The sequence below is a fragment of the Aplidium turbinatum genome, chromosome 1 (assembly GCF_918807975.1).
Source record: "Aplidium turbinatum chromosome 1, kaAplTurb1.1, whole genome shotgun sequence".
Lineage (NCBI taxonomy): Eukaryota > Metazoa > Chordata > Ascidiacea > Aplousobranchia > Polyclinidae > Aplidium > Aplidium turbinatum.
Window position 1 is genome coordinate 31,022,452 of NC_137472.1, and position 20,487 is coordinate 31,042,938.

The following is a 20,487-nucleotide window of genomic DNA, read 5'->3' on the forward strand; positions in this document are numbered from 1 at the left end:
GGACTGTTATTGGTGGTTTGCTAAATTCGCCCTCCTGGCGCTCGAAATTGCCCTCGGGGGGCGATTTCGCCCACTTTGAGAAACGTTGCTGTAGAGGCTTTTGACGCATGGCCGGTCACCGAGATTGACAGAGTGAAATTTCCGATTGTTGAAGACTTGTTGCTGGGGAATTATTCCAACCATTATTAATAGGTCCTTATTCAAGGATTCATTTCAAAGGTGTGAGAAAAAAGCTTGGAAGTTTGGCGACATCATCAAAGCAGGTTACTAAAAAAAGCCATTGCCGTTGTTGATTATCCCCACTGCTAAAAGGTTGAGAACCACTGCTCTAAACTAATTTGCAACTTTTTTAGATTGTGACTCACTATGTGCTGGTATTTGTGACGGTTTAAAGTGCCTCTGACAGTTAAATAAATTCGGTAAATTTACCTAAGATACCAAAAAGATGACACTAACAAAATTTCCTGACCAGCAAATCGTAAAAAAATATCAACAGGCTACTAAGCTACACGCTTGCAAACTTTCGTTGACATCGGCGAATCTGGCACTCATTCAATTGCGAAAATAAAAACGGCAACACCGCTGTGACGTCACCGTAAGCGGGAAGGATACATTCTTTCTCTGTGGTGACTTGGTAAAGTATAGTACGGCTACTGCAAAACGTGAATGTGTGGGGCTTTGTTGGTCTAACGCAGAGGTTCTTAACCGGGGGTAAATTTACCCCCTGGGGGTAAATTTCACCCACCGAGGGGGTAAATTTACTGAATCATAAATTAAGGCTTTCAGACAAAATTAAATCTGTGTAGTAGAAGAGTTCGAAAAGGAATTTACGGTAGACTACTCAAACTTTCCAACATTTGATGATTGGAAAGTCAGTAGAAGTCGCAACGAGATTTCTGAACTCGAAATATGCCAGCACCTTGCCGCCTTAAAAAAGAACTTTGATGGTTACTTCGAAGCTGAAAGTTTTAACAGTCGGCTCTTTGGATAACTCATCCCTTCAAAGCCAAGTTAGAAAGTATTGCTGACGATGATCTTTGCAAAGATGAATTGATTGATCTTCAATGTTCAACGTTGCTTTGTTCCAAATTCTTATCGTGCTATGGTGACTTTTCTAAGGTTTGATGTGGATTAGTCGAAGAGTTTCCTATGCTAACTAAGTGTGCATTTGAAGTTATTATACCTCTTCCAACTATTTATCTGTGTGAAGCAGGGTTCTCTTCATTGTTAACTATTAAAACAAAACATCGACCTCGCTTAGTTCCCAAAGACGACATGCGCGTAGCTCTTTCAAGGACTGTTCCAAGACATTATTTTTCACCGGACCCCGTCAAGAACAATCTTGTCTTCAGCAAATGAACAGCTTGTTTATGATATTTGCCAAGGTAAATCCAGACAAAAAAGGATGTTTTGCATTTCTTCGCATGGTTGACTGGACACGATAACATTACAAGGGACCACCAAAACGGTGGGGGTAAATTTTACTTTTTTCATTCGGCAAGGGGTAAACGAAACAAAAAAGGTGAAGAACCCCTGGTCTAACGCATGTGCAAATTAAGAATTACCGAAATGAAAAAGTGAACTTATTATTACTATCAGGTTTCGATCAAATAGGTTGAGTTAATTTTTATCAAACAGCATCTCAATTCAATTGAAATTGCAGTTTCGTAGGGCTACAATTTTGATACTTTTTTTATTTGTTCTAATCTGGCTATAGCAGGCCCGTAGCCAGGGGGGGTTCCCAGGGTTCCCGGGAACCTCCCCTTAAGCCAAAAAGGTCCACATTTTGGAGAAGGTGTAGTGTACATACGATCACAGGATTAGCTGAAACCTCTCAGATGAAACTCTCTCAGATGAAAATGATATTTCAAGGCAGGTACGCTCTCAGTACTGTGTTGCAAATAATGCAAAATCTCATTTCGCTAAATGCTCACCCGCTGTAAAAAACATTGTACTTCGCTCTTATTGTATGTCCTTTTATGCATCCCAGTTGTGGAACAAGTTTAGATCTTCTAGTATAAAACGATTACATGTTGCTTACAATGATTCTTTTAGACTATTGCACAACTTGCCTCGTTATGTCAGTGCCCGTGAATATCAAGTGATGTATAATATAACAACGTTTGATGCTTTATTGAGGAAAAACATGTTTTCGTTTATCAACCGTTGCATTCACTCCTCAAATCGCTTTATATTAGACCTGATGTCATCTGATTGTTTTTATCGTTCTGAATACTTTCAATTCTTCCAACGCTCATTGTATGTAAATTTGTAACAGTAGATATCCGTTCAGCTAACTACAGTACAGGAGCCTACCACTGCTACAGTTGCTGCCTGTTAGTGTCAAGTTAATCATGCCATTAAAGTGCTGTGTTCCACTGTGTAAAGAAAACTATGATTCAAGCTTATCAAAATTATCAGTTTATAGGTTTCCGAAAAATGAACAGGAACGTCTTAAATGGATTAAAGTTATCCCACGAGCAAACTTGAATGTGACGAAGCATACAGTTGTGTTGTGTTGTTAAAGTCTGAAAAGTGTGAAAATATACTAGGAAGCATAATTATACTGTAGCTGCAAGTGCACATACACCGAGTGAGTTGGAAAAATCGAGGTATACGTTGGAGCATATGAGGTAAACTTCACACCTTCGTTGATTTTCAAGCAAGGTAGATTAGATCCAACAATAACGTTATGTTGATGATAATTGTGCCTTGTTAATGAATATTGATGTTTGTGTGCTACCGCTGTCAACAGCATTTATTTTTGGCTGGTTCTCAACTGATAATTATTGTAAAATCATTCAGTTATGAGATGCGTTCGTTTGCCTGATGAAGTGTGCTTTATGTACAAGAAAGCTTAGTAGAAAGGCCACATTACACTTCAGCTTGTGTGCAACTCAGTGCTGCTTGGTTTTGCTTCAAGATATCAAATTATCCGAGATAAACGCCAGACAGCAAAATCCTGACAATCAGCCTCCAGTCCAGACAGCAGTATGAGCGTTGTCAAGACCTCTTATATAGGCCACCATGGCTGAAACCTTCCAGATAGTTCTGAATAAGAGGTTTCTGGAAGATTATACAATAGTAAAGTATTGATCTTTGCTGCGTCATAATGCCTTGTATTGCAATGTCAATGGTGTCCATCACCTGTTTGTGAATAGTCGCCAATATTCGGTCGATTAAACTGTTGTCTGTCATTGTGGTGCGAAGCCACGTTTTTACTCGCCTTATGGCGCTAAAACAGCATTCAGAATTGACCAAGAGGAGCGCGATTGTTCGATAAGTGCACAAACGTTTGTGTATTTCCGAAAGGTAATCTTTGTTCCTTGTTTAGAACAGGGGTTCACAAATATACGACCCAAAAAACAATCGTTCGAAATCTTTGCTGCCCAAATGTTTCAGAAGCATATAATTTTGCGCAAAGTGCTTTGCAATTTAATATCAATTTCAATAAGGTCGTCCCGCTTATTAAAGACATACTAAATGAAATTTTCAAACGGGAATTAAACATTAAAATGCGTAAACTGAACATTCAAGAATACATTTAAAAACAAATTACCGAAAAAAATTTGTTTTCAATGGCGCTGGCAAGGCCCAAAGTCCAATGTTTCATTTATTTTCATTTTTTTCAAATTGACCAAAAAGTGCAAACACTGCTCGAGAATACGTCACAAAAGACAGCAATAACAGAAGCCACGTTACAACATCTGATGTCTTAACATCAGATCTGAGGTTTTGAGCAAACTGTCTGATGTTTTGACGTTGAAATCTGATGTTTTGATGTACATACATACATAGCCTACAGTTAAATCGCCCGCAGTAACAACTGTTGCGTGATCAGCTGATTGCTCGTCTTTTGTTACGTAGACTGTACAGTGGCACGCTTCGCTGCTCAGGCCCATTCTGGTTTTGAAAGCTCTGACAAAAGTACGCGCGGAATGCTGATCAGACCGCAATGGGACAAAAAAATTTTGAAAATCGTTTTATGGTAGCAAGTTAAACACAAAGAACGTGGAAAATCGCCAAGTCAGGTTTTTCCTTTAGTATCCCTTTAAGCCCACATCGGGACCGGACAATTTTGGGCTTATTGAGCGGGGGGGAATTTTCTACCACTCCTATACCTTCAGTAATTCAGGAATGGACAAAACTGGGCTTAATAAGCGAGTGGACCTATTATCCGTGGGCTTCGTTGTCGTCGTGTAAGCCTCTGGGTCCGAGGGTCTTTCCTTTTACCACCCCAGATTTACGATGTTTCCGGACTGCACTGGAAGGATACTAGAGAGCAGCCAGTCTTTGGCTTTATCATCCAAGATGCACAGACCTTCCACTCCGTAAGTTGGCTTGAAGATGGTACAGTCATTGATGATGTGGTCGGCGGTCTGTTCCTCAGCACTATATTCACAGGAGGAGGAAGAGGCCATTCCCCGTTGGTGCATAGTTGAGCAGCAAAGCCCGACGCCCGTACGAAGACTGTTGAGGCGCACCCACGCCTGTCTTTGTAGTGTTAGACCTATAGAGCATGATTGTGTCGGCGTAGGAAATGAACGAATGGAGCCTGGTGGTGCTTGACTTCCGTTCAGAATTCCATTTCTGGTCCGCCCAAGTAGCCGCAGAGATGTTTTGTTCATCAGCTTCGTTGATCAGAAGCTGAGCGGCTGGCACGAATAGGTGTCTTGATTTCAGTCGACGAGGTGCTTGTTTGGGAGAGCAGAGATCTTGTGGTGGAGAAGATGGTTAGGCTCCAGTGCCCGTCGGCCAAGAGACAGAGTGGCTTCTTCGCGGGGAAGCTCAGCAGGTTGGATGCCAGTGGGAATGGGAAGATTGTCCAATGGTATGGGGCGCAGGCATCCGGTCACTGTGCGCAGGACGCTGTTTATAGCAGCGTCGATGTTGTGGCAGTGAGCACTGCAGCACCAAACTATTGCACAGTAGGCTACTCTGCTGAAGAGTAGACAAGGACTAAGGCTGCTATACGCAAAAGTGTCATCTCTCGCCTCCCAGCTGGAGCCTGCAAGGCGCTTGAGTAGCCCATTGCGGAATGTCAGTTTCTAGTAAGTTTAAACCCTTTTGCGACTTACTGTGGAAGTTCTCGCGACCCAAATTTGGGTCGTGGCCCACTATTTGCGGATCCCTGGTTTAAAACCTCTCATATCGTAGACAATATAGGCTAAAAGCGAATAGCAGAAATTGTTATATTGCAAAATGTGCAGTAGCTTACATGACCTTAAAAGGGCATCTGCCCCCTCTGCCCCCCGATTCCGACACCCCTGTCAGTTCCACTGTAAATGTGCTGATGTTAATGTGAAAATTGTTTGTAGCCTATTTATTTATTTCGTTTTTGTAATGTTGATAATTTGAAGTTTGTTGGTCTATATATCATTTACGGCCACTTCTTATGTTTTGATTGCTTGCTTGTGGACACGCCAAGAAGAAAGTTATCAAAAGGTCCATAATTTTAGATTTGGGAACCCCCCCTTGAAAATGTCTGGCTACGGGCTTGCTATAGCCATTTGCAGTGTAACAATAGTATCTCACAAACAGTAGCCTTAATTTATGGTTGAGGCAATGCCTACAAATTGCTGTTTATGTGTCAGTGACAAAGACCGTGTGCTTTCTTTTCACGCTTTCCCACAAAACAATGTGCTGAGCAAAACATTGTCAAAGTTTTCTTCAAGTAAATTCAAAAAACTGAAGGGGTGTACCAGCAAACATCTATAGGATTGGCCCATGATACAAGAGAAGGATCCCCAGAGGATACAAACTGATATGAATGAATCAACAAGTGAATAAAAAATAACAGTTAACCTCTCAAGTACATGTAGCTCCACACAGAGTGAAATTTACATGTCTTTTGACTCTTTTTTATTTCTTTAAAAGTATTATTGACTCAAAAAGAATGTCTAAAAAGACATTACGAAAAGTAACTACGGACAAAGGCCAGTGTTTCGATCTTCAGATCTCTTCAGCGTAGTAAAGTGAAAGTAGAAAGTTGTCTTGAAGGGTTGGTTGAAATGATGATTTGAAACTTGAGTGATTGTTGTGAGACAATGAGACTGGATTTAAGTTTTAAATTTGGACCTCAGCGAAACGTAGTTTTACAGCCTATTAAAAGGTGTGATTTTTTTAGAGAATTTGTGCTAAGAAATGGCAGGAATTTCGCTAAAATTCAGGAATTTCAGAAATTTTCAGGAAAATTCAGGAATTTCGCTGAGGTCCAAATTTAAAACTTAAATCCAGTCTCATTGTCTCACAACAATCACTCAAGTTTCAAATCATCACCTCAACCAACGCTTCAAGACAACTTTCTACTTTCACTTTACTACGCTGAAGAGATCTGAAGATCGAAACACTGGCCTTTGTCCGTAGTTACTTTTCGTAATGTCTTTTTAGACATTCTTTTTGAGTCAATAATACTTTTAAAGAAATAAAAAAGAGTCAAAAGACATGTAAATTTCACTCTGTGTGGAGCTACATGTACTTGAAAGGTTAACTGTTATTTTTTATTCACTTGTTTTCTTCAAGTGTTCGAAAGTGGGATGGGCCATACAAAACTAGTCGTATTATGTTCTCTTCACTTCACTGAAGATGATTTTATTAATACCACTCAAGTAAAAATGGGCTTGAGCGAACTTCACATTTTGAAAAAATCTTCCATACCATCTATTTAATGTAAAGATGCAACCAGTTGCTGATGATGATTCCAGCACTTCTAAACAACAACGTTTACAAAAACGTACCCTTGCACAGGTAAAGTAGGCTTTTACATGTGTAGACTCTGCTATGTAGGCTACGTAACTGTATAGCCTAACTAACATTTTGTTAACACTGGCACTGACAACTTGCATTGCGCAAAGCTCACTGCTTGCAGTTTGATGCTCTCGGAAGCAACAATCGGATTGTGCTGCCGTCATGCATTGTTTGGTGAATCCGAAACAATTTTCTAGATCCAGATGGCCGTTACACCGGATTTTAATGGCCAACTGAAGGCACATTATTAGAGAAAGAGAACTTTTATTTATTTTTGAATAGTGATGATGAATTAAATATGAATGATGATTCGTAAATGTCTTCATTTTTCACTTCAAGTATATTTTAGGTTTTGTAGGAACGTATCCAGTACAGTTTTATTAAACTGCAAAAAACAATAAATCTTTGAAAAAGCAACCGCTTGTACCAACTCCGACCAAACTGTGATCTATCAATTACATCTAGGAAGCGTTTGTTTTATCCGTCGTTAACGACGCCCACTTAGGATGACGTAATACCACCAAAGTCGTCTCAGAGCAGTGAAATATGGAGTTTCGCCTGTGGTAGCGCTGCGGAACAGTCGTTTGATATAAATTACGCCCTAACCAGCTGAGCTACGAGGTTAAGATTAAAAAGTTCGCTAAGTATAATTCTGCGCTAGGAAATGCTTTAACACTTTGCTCCTCAAAGGGAGGCCGGATTTGGCCCCCCCCCTCATATTTCCTTTAATTATTTGAAGCACAGTAACGCCATGCACTTGGTTTTTCTTGACTTTTCCTAAAATTGCCAGGCGGATCTGATGATATTAAATTTGATGCTAAAAGTTGTGTAGTTTTCTTGTAAATTCAAGATTTTGGTGAATTTTTGCTATTTCTAGCTAACTTCCAGCAAAGCGTGAAATGGATTACATTGCGATGACAAGCCATAAGCTCATAATTGCTTCGTGCATCGATATGCGCGAGCAGAGAGAAGCATTCTCTTGCTTTCTTTTGTTTGGTTTGACCTCAATAATACAAAGCGCGTTATTTCTTATGCTACAAAGAAAAGCCAGTGATCGCAAAGCTGTTAATTAGAAACAATAATAGCAAACGTTTTTTGCGTTATCAGCTCTACAAAGAAGAATAGCAATCCACGATCAAAATAGTAGACTATGGAGGCCACAAACTATTCAAAACAGTTGTTTCAAGCAGATAATATTCATTGACGAATAAAAAACGTTACAATAAGAAATCTTCTCTTGGATAAAGACACGAAAACTTGGTTTCGAAATAAACGTTCTATGGAAATGCTCTCATTGACAAAACTTGCAATTGAGGAAATGTATCACTGCAAATGCTTTTGGGAGAAGCCGGAGAAATAGCGTTTTTGCAAACAGTAATTGTGAGATACTCAAAATTATGAGATAGGCTTCATTTACACGTAGCAGCTAACTCGATGGCGTCCCTTCACTGATTTATGTCGCCTACTTGTTGTTATGTCCTGTATTTTTGTTTCACAGTGCACTGTGTTTTGTTCCAAAGAGCGCAAAATAAAGATGATAATGCTTCATCTACATTACAAAATATTTTGTAATGTAGGCCTACAAACAAAATGTACAATGTACACAATGTACATTACAAAATATTTTGTACTGTAGACGAGGCATAAAGTTAGGCGTCACATAAGACAAACAACAAATCAGCTTTCTTCATCATTGATTCAACATCTGAATACGTTGCGCCAATGTATAAGAGGCCGGCTATTGTGAAGACCCGCCATTTAGGCTATAAACGATCCGATTATACCAAAAGTGGGACAAACTAGTGGATCAAAGAATGAATAAACAATGCTGAGAAAACTAAATCTAAGTGACGAACAATACCGATGTCTTCATTTATCTTGGAAAAATGCTGCCCAAACTTATCAACAAAAAATACCGTAAATAACGGCAAGGATCCCGAAAGCAGAATTTGCTCAACTTTGGCATGAATTTAGTCAGACATCTACAGTAATAATTCCACACATACAATAACGGGCTCTCAACTGCTGTAAGATAACACGATGGTTCTGGTTCTGGGCGATTTGTGTAACAGTTTAGGGGAAGACACTACTTGAAATGATGCACCACACAAAAGATTTTCAATGAAGACTGAGTCTAAAAACCGATGTGGATTGTGCTGCACAATGACTTCAAGTTCAGGACAGACAAGGCACAAAAATATCACGATAAAAATAAAGACCTTGTGGGAGATTTTCGAGAATCATAACACGATGCAAATACCAAAAACGCATGGTTTGCATGCTGCTCTAAGCTGGCCGGCAACCACAAAGGTAGACAATACAGGCAGTTTATAATTCGATAACAGCGCAATAAACATTATAAATACGTAAACCGACAATTTTCTTTTACAAACGTTTTACGTCTAATAGTAAATTTTCCCTCAACAATTTTTTGTGAAGCACTTGCAAACCACGGTTTTATAAAATAATTCATCATTATTATTTTTTACTTCTCGGATATTGTAAAACGTCATCAGCAAAATCACAAAAAAAATTTCATTACTTCAATGTAGTAGGCCTAAGAATTTCTTATAGAATTGTAGCCACGTTGTTTCAACAAAGAAGCCATTTTTTAGCAATATAGAGTTATAGAAAATAATTTGCAATCATGCAAATGGTTGGAAAGAATCTAGGAAGTCTTCTCACAATCTGGCACAAAATGATTATGTTTATTGTATCTCTGTAAAATGTTTTACGACAAACTTTGAAGCTTCGTTATAATCATTTTTATCTTTGAAGTCAAAAGTTATTTTTTTTTTTTTGGCCAGAAACATAATCACTGCCTTGCTGATGTTGTCGATATTACGCGTATTTTTAGTGCTTCAAACAATAAGGACCCAGTCAGCAATCCAGTCCTTTTACATTGATTCAACATTTGTAAACGTTAAATTTATGTAGATTTGCTGACTGTGGGTTATTTCACATTTCCTTTGTTTACGCACGTTCCTCAATTCGCTGTTGCATTATTTCGACGCTGGCGGCAATTCGCTGTTGCATTATTTCGAATTGATTGACACAATCTTCAATAAAAAGTGAGCTTCGAACTTAGCTTTGTTGATATAAATGCTGTATTTTTTGTGGATGTAATTTATGAGTCATGTTTATAAACACCCGTAAGCGAAATGACTTATGATGTGGCCTGCATGATATTTGTGATGCGACTTGACACAAATCCACAATTTCAAAAGCACCTAATTTGAACTTAGAAATTTCAGATAATTTCAACAACTTGTTCAACTGTCTTCTCTCTACTAAAAATATTCATACTACAAACTCAATTGTAGACCTAAATACACAAACGAAGATGTAAACAGCTATTCAAGCAGGCTAAGGTGTTACTTATGAGAAATTTGGTTCCATAAAACTAGAAGCTAGCCATGAGTTTGGGAATGCATTAGTTTAGGATAAAAATGTAAGACAACAAACGCAGTTTTGTTTTTTTTTCAAATTCGTGTAACAATGTTACTTTGATTGTAACTATTTTAGAATCAGTGAGTAGCTTACAATAAGATTTGCTCGCAAGTCGTAAATTCTAATCAATGCAATGATTCGGCACACCGCACACACACTTCGTGCGTTCGATCGAGCTCTTTGTTATTCAGAAGTTTGCATGAAATCGGATTAGCACGGTAATTAAATAGCGGCAAGTTAAATCAAAATTGTCGTTTTTGGGTACCTTTGCAAAAATTGAAATATCAAGTTTAACATATAAAATTTTAAAATAATGACTTTTCAAACTTATATACAAATGATTTGCTTTCACACCAGTGCAACTTCTGTTCAAATAGCATCAGCGGATAACACGTAACAGCTGATTGAATTTGATCCAAAAACGGCCCCCCCTTGAGCAGTTAACTTCCAAAAAAACGTTGAAAAGCAAAGGGTTAAAAAGTTACAGTAGAATTCGCCTATAACGGCACCTCTAGGGGTTTGCAAAAACTGACGTTATAGCCGAATTGACGTTATAGACGAACTACCGCAAACTATAGTAGAGAAGTTCATCGTTTATTAGCAAAAAAGGCATTGATCTTCAGCTGTTTCGGTTTTGACACGGATTTCTCTACCACATAGCGTTCAGCTTTTGCTAAATAATGTAGGATTTGCTCGCTGTCGTCGTCACTTCGAAAGTATCGGTCTAGTTGTCTGATTGACTTCAGGGCTTCTACAACGTACAACTGTTGCTTTGAGTTGTTTAAAGGTCAGCTGTAGAGCTGCTTTTTACACGTGATAGTTTTTCACGCGGGAAAAAAGTTAATTCAGTTAATTAAAGTCCCTGTTGCGAACGGCGTAGCAAAATAAAAGGAAGACATTTTGCAAGCAGCAGCGCTAATTGGATTAAAAGACTGACCGTTCTTGGTGAAGGTGATGGCTTAAAGTGACGTTATAAACGAACAAAAGACGTCTGGGGACCAATAAAGGGTGCTGTTACATGCGAATTGACGTTATAAGCGATGCTGTTGTAGCCGAACTACAATGTACGTAAAAGATAGGAATTCTGCCGGGACCGGGCAAAATGTGACGTAATATGCGAATTGACGTTATAAACAAAGCCGTTATAGGCGAATTCTACTGTACTATACTTGGATCCAACCTGTCAGGGGCACTTTAAGTTAGTCATGAAATTGACACGGCACTGCGTCTATCCTACATTAAAACTACCGTGTGGTAGGCTGCTTCAAACTTTACGTTTTCACCAGTTCTATAGCTAAAAATCACTTGGTAAGTTAGAAGGAGCAATCTTCCTGGCGTCCGCACTACCTGACTACTCACTATAGAACAGCGAGCATTGTGTTTCGCTAACCATACCGGTGTAGCCTCTACACTAGCCATCAAGACTATTTCCCAAAAACATGTGTTTCTCGTCAGTCGAGTGTAGCAAGAACTCAGCGATGAGTTCTTGCTACACTCGACTGCCGAGTAACAATCACTAGGTAAGTTGCTACGCATCTCTAGGCTGTCGCGAAGGATTCAAAATCGTTTATTAAAAGTGAACTGTCATTGTTTGCAAATTACTTACAAATTTTACAGCTAAGGCCGTTGAGCAAACCACTACTTGCAAACTTTCTTACATTGAACCAATAATGCTGCCAACGCTGAAAACAAGTGACAATTAACGCACGCGTAAATACACAATAGAAAAAAGGGACAGAGGAAACTGGCAGTGAATTGAACAAAAACAATGGTTGTATAGAAATTTGTATAATGGCACATTTCATAGACAACGAAGCACTTAAATTGGCGCATTTACTTACGACGGAAGTTGTTATAGGCCTAAACGTCGACCGAGAGTTCGCAATTTCCCAACAAAACGAGTCTTGTTTGCTGGTGCAGCATTAGGTTGTATATAAGGTCAATGGTGAGAGCAATGTGTGGGGTGAAAACGAGAAGGGAAAAAAGGACTGAAAAATTGTTGGATATGCTAGAGATGAGAAAGACCATAAACCAACTGGCAAGGCCAAATGGAGTAAGATGGTATGGACATGTGATAAGGAGGGAGGAAGGAAGTTTTCTTAGAAAGGCACTAGATCTAAAGGTGGATGGGAAGAGGAAACGCGGTCGTCCAAGAAGAACGTGGAAACAACAAGTGAAGGATGAATTTAAAAAAGTCGGACTGAAGGAGGAAGATGCAAGGGACAGGGTGAAATGGAGAAAAGGGATTAAAACAATTGCTGCGCGGAAACAGTCGGCCACCCCCACTAGTGGGAAACAAACCGACGATGGATTATGATGATGATCTTCACACACAGGTAGATCTGAGCTAGATGCAATCAAGGTCAAAATTTGCGTTGATAAAAAGTGTACACGATTGTACCACAACAAATGTTTGTTTAATCTGCTTCTGCAAACTGTTGTGTATGAAAGCTCATGAATATTACATTTCTTGAAGATGTCCGTCAGTTGTTCTTGTTATGATTCATTAATCTTCGTCAGCATGGACATTTTGGATTTTGTCTTCAATTAAGTCAATACTTTTCCTCAGTTTTCTCCACTCGTCCATTCTAAGCGTAATTCCATTTTTTGTTGGGATGATTTCGCCATTCTTTTCAAAATATTCACGTATGTTAATGTACTTTTTGTTCATAAACGGCTGCACAGATACAAAGCGCATCCCTCCAAGCGCTATTTTATCGTCATTGCCAAGTAAGTCAGGATACGAGATGTCACCAACCTTTAAAAACAAATCTTATAATTTTTTTTAGGTTAAATTGTTGTGAAGATTTTTCCCATGCAAAATCAAAATCAACGTCTGCAGACGTTGAATCAATGTAAAAATGACGAATTTTGTCGTCTGGGTTCGTTCAAAATAAGTGTTTTACATCAAAACAACATTTTTCATGATTAACAACAACAATAGAGGTTAATGAGATTAAGTCTCAGCGAAAACGTGTCCACGAAAAAAAGACAGTTGCCAAATAGTCTGCAGACGTTGAATCAATGTAAAAAAGACGGATTTTGTCGTCTGGGAAGGCACTCAAAGCTAAACCTGGATAAAATGCAAGAATGCAAAAGAAACGATATTGTGGAATAAAATACAAAATTCTCTAAATAAACAGAAGAATCGGACATACATCTCTCCGTTATCATTTTTAATGTAAAAATTCCTTTTTGTGGTCCCTTTGTCTGGAACAAATCCATACTGTGCTGTTGAAATTTCCGATTTTAGTTTTGGTCTCAATCTCATCATCATGATTCGGAGTAAGATCTTTGTTAGGTGATTCACAAGGCTAATTGTTCTGTGGAGTGAGCATTCTGTTGCTGCGGTTTTCTTTGGTAAAGTTATGAATATGGAACGTAACATATCACTAGGGATGTTTTTGGTAAATATGATTTAAGATCTCAGTGGTTAGGCTTCGATAATTTCAACTATAAAAAAAACGATATTGGTTAGATTTAGAATTTTGTAATAGTTGAGGATTCTAGTATGTTCTAAGTTTGCATACAGACCATAGGCGCCGACTTTTCAAAAAACCTTGGGGGGCGAGAAAGGTGATGACGTCATAAACATAACGCTGTTTTACTTCATTAAAATAGTCTTGATTAAGCTTACTGTCTTGTTTATTGACACCTAGGTCGCCAACCGAATTTATTAGAACCGCTGCTTGAAACGATTAGTTTTACGCATGTAGTACGCGTTGTCGTAAAATTTTTGATATTGTGAGCTCATAATTGGAACTGTTGGAAAACAAGCCGATTCATTTCCTTTTCGTGCGATTGAATAACAACGATCAAAGACAGTGAAGTTATCGAAATAAAACGCAAAAAATCATGATCTCAAGCAGAGTGGAAACCCACTATCAGTTTTCTTAACCTTGTTTCGCTCGTTTTGCTAAATACTTACCTTCAAAGCGCTATCAACGGCGAAGTGTTTTCTTTTCTCTTTTTTATCGAAAGTCTTTACAGTCTTTTATATACTCGAGTATAGGTCGAGATGTTCGCAAGTGACTGTCACCTCAAAAACACAGGTTGAACTCATACACGGAACAAGCTATTGTCTCCAGCTCGGCAGTTTTCAAAATAAACGCATTTTTACCGTCGCAAAATCATTGCCGACGTAGATTACGGAGTTTGAAATGGCGTCGTCTTAAGTAAAAGTTTTGAATACGCTTATTTGCAGTGATTCGAACTTAATTTTCAAATTTAATGATATCTTGTCAATTCTAAACTTTATGCACTTGTTGAGCAATATGCTAAGCTCACCAGACAAAACAGAAAGAGCTGTTTTAAGAGATCGATTTTTTTTATTTTTGCGTGTAGGATATATATTGTTCTTATTACGTAATATGCGATGATCGTTGAAGTCGATGTCAAACCTTAGCGGCCGCATAAAACAATGATGTTAAGTTAGTTCGGTGACAATAGTGGTAAGAGACGTCGTTAATGCAGGCAATATCTGCGACCAAGACCATTAAACACCTTTTTTTTTATCGGTTTTCGATTTAATTACACATTGCGAACTAAACAATGCGTTCTGTTGAAGCATAATTGATCTCACAGCGGGAAGACCTCGTTGAAAATAGCGCTTCTAATTTAGCTGGTTTACTTAATATTGCAGTGAATAGTTATGTGACTATTCCAGCAGCATAAGTTACTCTACCATCTACTTTGAAATTTTCATGCCGTATGAGAAAGCCATGCGATCAGCTGCTGTTTTGCGGTCAAGAGCAACGCAGGCTGTTTTTCGCTTTCGGCATTCTTGAAGTCCGTTTAAATGATCTAAATCTCTTTAACCACAGACATATACAACCAAGCAACCACACGGCATTTAACATAATCGATTAAAAATTGAACAAACTATAAGCTACAAACGTTTTCGGCCATACACACGTTAGCCCTTATCAAGTAACAAAACGTTTGTAGCTTATAGTTTGTTCAATTTTTAATCGATTATGTTAAATGCCGTGTGGTTGCTTGGTTGTATATGTCTGTGGTTGAAGAAAGTGACCTCTTTACCAAAATTGTACTAAATCTCTTTTGCGAAGTGTTTTATCTTTGAAACACCACTTGTAATAACCATTTTTGTTGCCCCTCAACCATAAGTTTACGGGGGGCGCCGCCCCCGGCCCCCCCGGAAGTCGGCGCGTATGATACAGACGGTGACGTAGGATACATGTCGATTTTATGTGAGCAAACATTTCAATTAGTTCAAACATTTTGCACTAAATTTCATTTCAATTTATTTTTCTTTGTCGGAATGCAAAAGAAACGATATTGTGGACTAAAATACAAATCAAAACTGTAGCCGAATAGGGAGCTAGCCCAATCGGACTAGCCGAATAGTAGCAGACCCTGCAAGAAGATAGGGGTCTCTTCTTAATGAACAAAAAAAAAATGCATTTTTGGACGCAATTTCAAGTAGCCGTACATACTTACTTACATGATTTACCCTTTTTTCTTCATCAACTGCAAAAAAATTTGAATTATAGTGAGCAATTGAGTGTATCAAATGCAACATCAATCAAAAGTGCGATTGATTTCCATTTATAAGCAGAATTTATTTTAATAAAAATAACACTGTAACAGGTTGGTCATTACAAAACTGATTCACCAACAACAGCAAGAACACAAAGGATTAGCAAAGTTCATACATAACCTTATAATATTACTTACAAAATTCTTCTTTGAATGAACGAGATATGTTAAGAATAGGGTGAGTTTCAATTCCACGCAAAAAATATCTTGATGACTTGTGCAGCATCTGACAGGACAGTGCCATACCAGAGCAGCAACCTTAGAGCACACTACATCCAAATACCTAACCAAAACAATGACAAATGAATGTTTGGGAACTGTCAAATGATAGTGATAGATACCAAATTACCAATGATACCAACCACAATCTACAGGCGGCATTTAATTAGCCCTCCAAAAATGCAGTAGAATAACTTTCATGGATACATGTAATTTACAATAATGCCATCGCAAAAAAACCACAGTCGAGATTATTTTATAAAAAACAACTTTTCAGTAAACTATTTTTTAGGTTAAAGTAGTAGAAAAGGCGAAAAAATCCCAAACATCATTCATGTTGATTCAGCACAAGATAAATTGATGGCAGTATCATAAGCAAAGACAAACTTTGTCTATTGTAAACTGTGTTGAAATACAAAAACAATGAAAAGTTAAACAAGACTGTTTCAAATGAAGCAAAAGTTTCAAAAAATTTCTTTGCAATATAAAGTAGTAGTACTGGAAGTGTCCTTCAAATATGGCAGTTCTTTAAACGTTACTGAACTAAAAGTCAAAATACAAATTACACTTAGTAACAAAAAGCATGCATAACCAAGAATCTCTTCAGTATAACTTATGGACAAAAATTTACAAAAGTCATTTTATGCAACACTACAATTAATGCTGGTTTGGGGGAAATCAACATGTAATGAAAACTTTAAAATATAAAACTTGGGTTATCAATAATTCATCAGTTGTAAAGTTTATAAAAACAAAGGGAGTTTCATATACAGTTTCTAGTTTCTACACTCAACAAAATTTGGAAACAAAGTTTCTTGTGAAAACTCCAAATAAGTTCATGTCTTATGTTGAAAAATTAGAATGTGACTGATCACAAAAGAACACAAGACAACTTTAGAAATATTTCCTGTCTTTATTCTCTATACAATAATGTTTTGCTATTAGCAGAGCTGTTGAAGTTTTTCATCTATTAAGTCAGCATGTCGTTTCAAATTTTGCCATTGCTCTGCCTGTAAGCTTATACCCTTTTTCCCAGGTTTAAGCTCCCCATCTTTTTCATAAAATTCTCTAATATCGACAAAAACCATATTCTTAAATTCCCGCACAGAAACAAATCTTTTCTTTCCAAGAGATATTTTTTCCTCGCCTTCAACTGTTACAGTGGCACTCAAAGTAGTTTCCTCTGCCGGCTTTTTGGCAGCAGTAGCAGAAGTAGAAGCTTTAGCCTTTCTTTTTCGTGAATCATCACTTTTTAGTTTTGCCTTTACCTTTTGTTCATTTTCAGAATCTGAATCACTTGACGTGAGAGCCATATTTTTGATCAAAATTTTAAACCGATATATAATTAAATTATGCCCTAAAAAGATATTACAAATGAAATCAATAGAACAGTATCATATTCCACAAACATTAACCGAACAACATCACACCCAGCTCGGTTTCAATTTTGAGCAAGTGAAGTTGAGCAACACATTTTAACAAAGGTCCTTTTAGATCTGCATCTGTGAAATACAACCTTTCTGAAGCATGTAAAATTCCACAATTATTCTAAGACAAAATTTTTTTACATTAAGCATAAAAATATGATGGTGAGGCTATGCTTCGTGTATAGTCATACGTGTATAAAGTCTGTTCTCAAGTGTATCATCTATGTTTGTATAATCAATACCAGTAGACATTTATTTTCAGAAAATGATTCCTAGACTTTTGTCATATTTGGGATCAACTATTTTATCAAAATAAACTGCATTCAACTCAACTCAGTGACAGCAGGGATGCCAGCGACAAATTTCCAATAAACTTAGATCGTGTGTTCAAAAAAAAACCAGGTGAGGCAAAGAAAACCCAGGTCCAGAAAAGATGTAGTAAAGCGGTTAAAAGTATCTACACGTGCTTTTAACATCACTTTATCATTACACACAAGCCTCAAAAATTGGCAGTGGCTATTTGACCGGCGCCGGTCTTTGAATCTGAAACACTATTTGACCGGTCATGACGTCACTATACAGTCACTTTTTTCTTTTTCTCTTTCAAAGCAAAAGACGAGAAGCGCATATAAGTTCTAAATCCAACCATCTCACTCAACTCGTAACGTGGCGCATGCGATACGTCGCCGCCTCCAACTCTAGAGGGACTGAGTTCGATACTACCTGGAAGCGTTCTTTTTTTTTATTTTTTTTTTTTTAACTAAATTTTGACACGAAGTGCATTTTTTAGTCAGTTTTTAATTATTTTTTATGTCTTTTCAAATGTGAGTAATAAAGTTAGAGTTTTTTTAATTTGCTGGAATTTGAGAATTTCTCTGGGTAATTTTCCGATTGTGGCCGTGCTAACTACTGATACGGTATATAGCCTACATAATTTTTCAATTCAGGCACGTTTTAAACTTTTCAAGGTTTTGCCACGTCTTCCCGTTCATTAACGTGCTGGGAGGTCTATATGTATCGATTTTTGTAGTTAGTATCTTTTTCGTCCCGGACGCGTTAATGACGAAAAATAAAATGATTGATTGATGTGACCGTGTTTGCCGAACGAAGCAATACATCTTTGCTCTCAACAAAATGCACTTTGGGTCAAAATTTAGTTAAAAAAAAGAACGCTTCTGGGTAGTATCGAACTCAGTCCCTCTAGAATAAGAAGCGGCGACGTACCACACGCGCCACGTAACGAGTTGAATAAAATGGTTGGATTCAGAACTTATATGCGCGCTTCTCATCTTTTGCTTTGAAAGAGAAAAAGAAAAAAAGTGACTGGACAATGACGTAATGACGGTCAAATAGTGTTTCAGATTCAAAGACCGGCGCCGGTCAAATAGCCACTGCCTCAAAAATTTGCAAATAGTAACACATATATAATTAGGCTATACAAATATGTATACTTATGTTGTACCTAGTTATTATGGCATATAATTATATACAAAAATAAATGGGGTTTGTTTTTGTTTTGTTTGTTTTATTATCTTTATCCTGCATTGCGGGAAAGCAGACTTGAGCATTATGCATCGGTGTACGTCTTCCAACGTACACCTGACCAACGCTGCAGCCGACTGCAATGTCTGTTTCCGGTTGTCTACTCTACTTATGACTTAAATTTGGTTCCTGTTCCAACAAGGCCATTGTGCGTCCACCAAGGTGCACAGCTGACATGTTCGACTATGATTTTTAGCATTGCTTGGATCTATTTCTCCTAATTTTCTGTGCATGATATAGCCTAATCTTCTCTGATGAAGAGACTCAAAAATTTCCATATTCTGTAGAAACCATGAAATACATTTTTGTCTGCACAACTTGTGCAGACAAAAATGCTCACAATGGAATTCCAGGTTGCCACTATAATCACTACTTACCTTTTTAAGAACATACCGTATTGCAAAAAAAACGAGCATATGCTTTATCCCACGATTAACAAGTGCATCATAAATCCGTTTTGCACCATCAACCTTGTCAGTCTTACATTGAGACTGAAAATATAAAACCAGCGCTTCCCACTGCTCTAATATGCTGCTGATGACCTGTTCTCAAGAAAGCCATCATGTTTGTGCTAGTTTGGGAATTTTATGTTGAGCAGTATCAGCAACTTTTTGAATCGAAGAAAAGTTACAAACCGAAAAACCTAGATTTACCCAAATTTGAAAAAACAAACAACTTAAAACCCAGATCTAGGAGGAAAAACCTAGCGCTGGCATCCTTGAGTGAAAGAATAAACTGAACTTGAACTATTGAAGTTGATTCTTGATTGACCACTGACCACAGAGTGACAGACATAACATTAAACAAAACACATGTTTATTGTTTGTCCAGAGTTGCCAGGCGACTGCAATTTAAAAACTTTCAATTTCAGTCATACAAAAATTAAAAAAGTTAGACAGGCAAAAAACCCAAAGCATGCGGAAAAAATCGAAATGTTGGCAATGCTACATTGGAATTGGATGTTAGCAATAAAGTTGAGCAATGAGCATGAAGCCGAGTGAAGTCGCGCCGCGAGAAGTTTTCCTGATTTTCAGAAAATAGAAGGGATTCGAAGTTTGATTTTTTACAAAATTTTGCATTTTAGTTAAATGAAATAAATCTGATATAATCTTGTTCTAGTTGTAAAAAAAAGTTGTACCCACGGTTTTAGACTTTGGGTTAATGGTTAGGTAGGGACCCGTGATGAATACCCATTGTTTTCAACTTTCTACAAAATGTTTTTCTCCTATCTAGCTAATATTTGCGTTCCTTAAAACACTCACGTGTTGTGAACAAAATAATTGATAATTTTTTTTTTTGTTTGTTTGTTTATTGGCCGCTGCGAAAAAATATGTACAATAAATCAAAACACAATGTACAGTAAAACTGTTGAAAAGTTTACAATAAAAAAAAAACGAGTAAAAAATGATGGTAGCATCACAGCAGCGGGAGGCTGCGAAGTGACCGTTCAAGGTCTTCAAGTCAAGCAGCCACCCTTAACTCATCAATGATAATTATAATTAAATAATTGAGACAAAGAGATAATAGTATATAAATAATGGTG

The 20,487-nt window shown here is 37.6% G+C and overlaps 2 protein-coding genes across 2 annotated transcripts; both read right to left on the reverse strand.

The window, feature by feature from the left end:
• Nucleotides 1-11,747: 11,747 nt before the first annotated feature.
• On the reverse strand, nt 11,748-16,009 carry LOC145778312 (activated RNA polymerase II transcriptional coactivator p15-like). Its single transcript, XM_082589778.1, has 3 exons — nt 15,895-16,009; nt 15,662-15,687; nt 11,748-12,955 (listed from the first exon to the last, which is right to left on the reverse strand). The coding sequence occupies exons 1-3, from the start codon at nt 15,998-16,000 to the stop codon at nt 12,704-12,706; spliced, it is 384 nt and encodes a 127-aa protein (XP_082445904.1). The 5' UTR covers nt 16,001-16,009; the 3' UTR covers nt 11,748-12,703.
• Nucleotides 16,010-16,039: 30 nt separating this feature from the next.
• LOC145778322 (uncharacterized) lies at nt 16,040-17,328 on the reverse strand. Its single transcript, XM_082589790.1, has one exon. It carries the CDS (start codon nt 17,286-17,288, stop codon nt 16,917-16,919), a length of 372 nt encoding a protein of 123 aa, XP_082445916.1. The 5' UTR covers nt 17,289-17,328; the 3' UTR covers nt 16,040-16,916.
• Nucleotides 17,329-20,487: the final 3,159 nt, after the last annotated feature.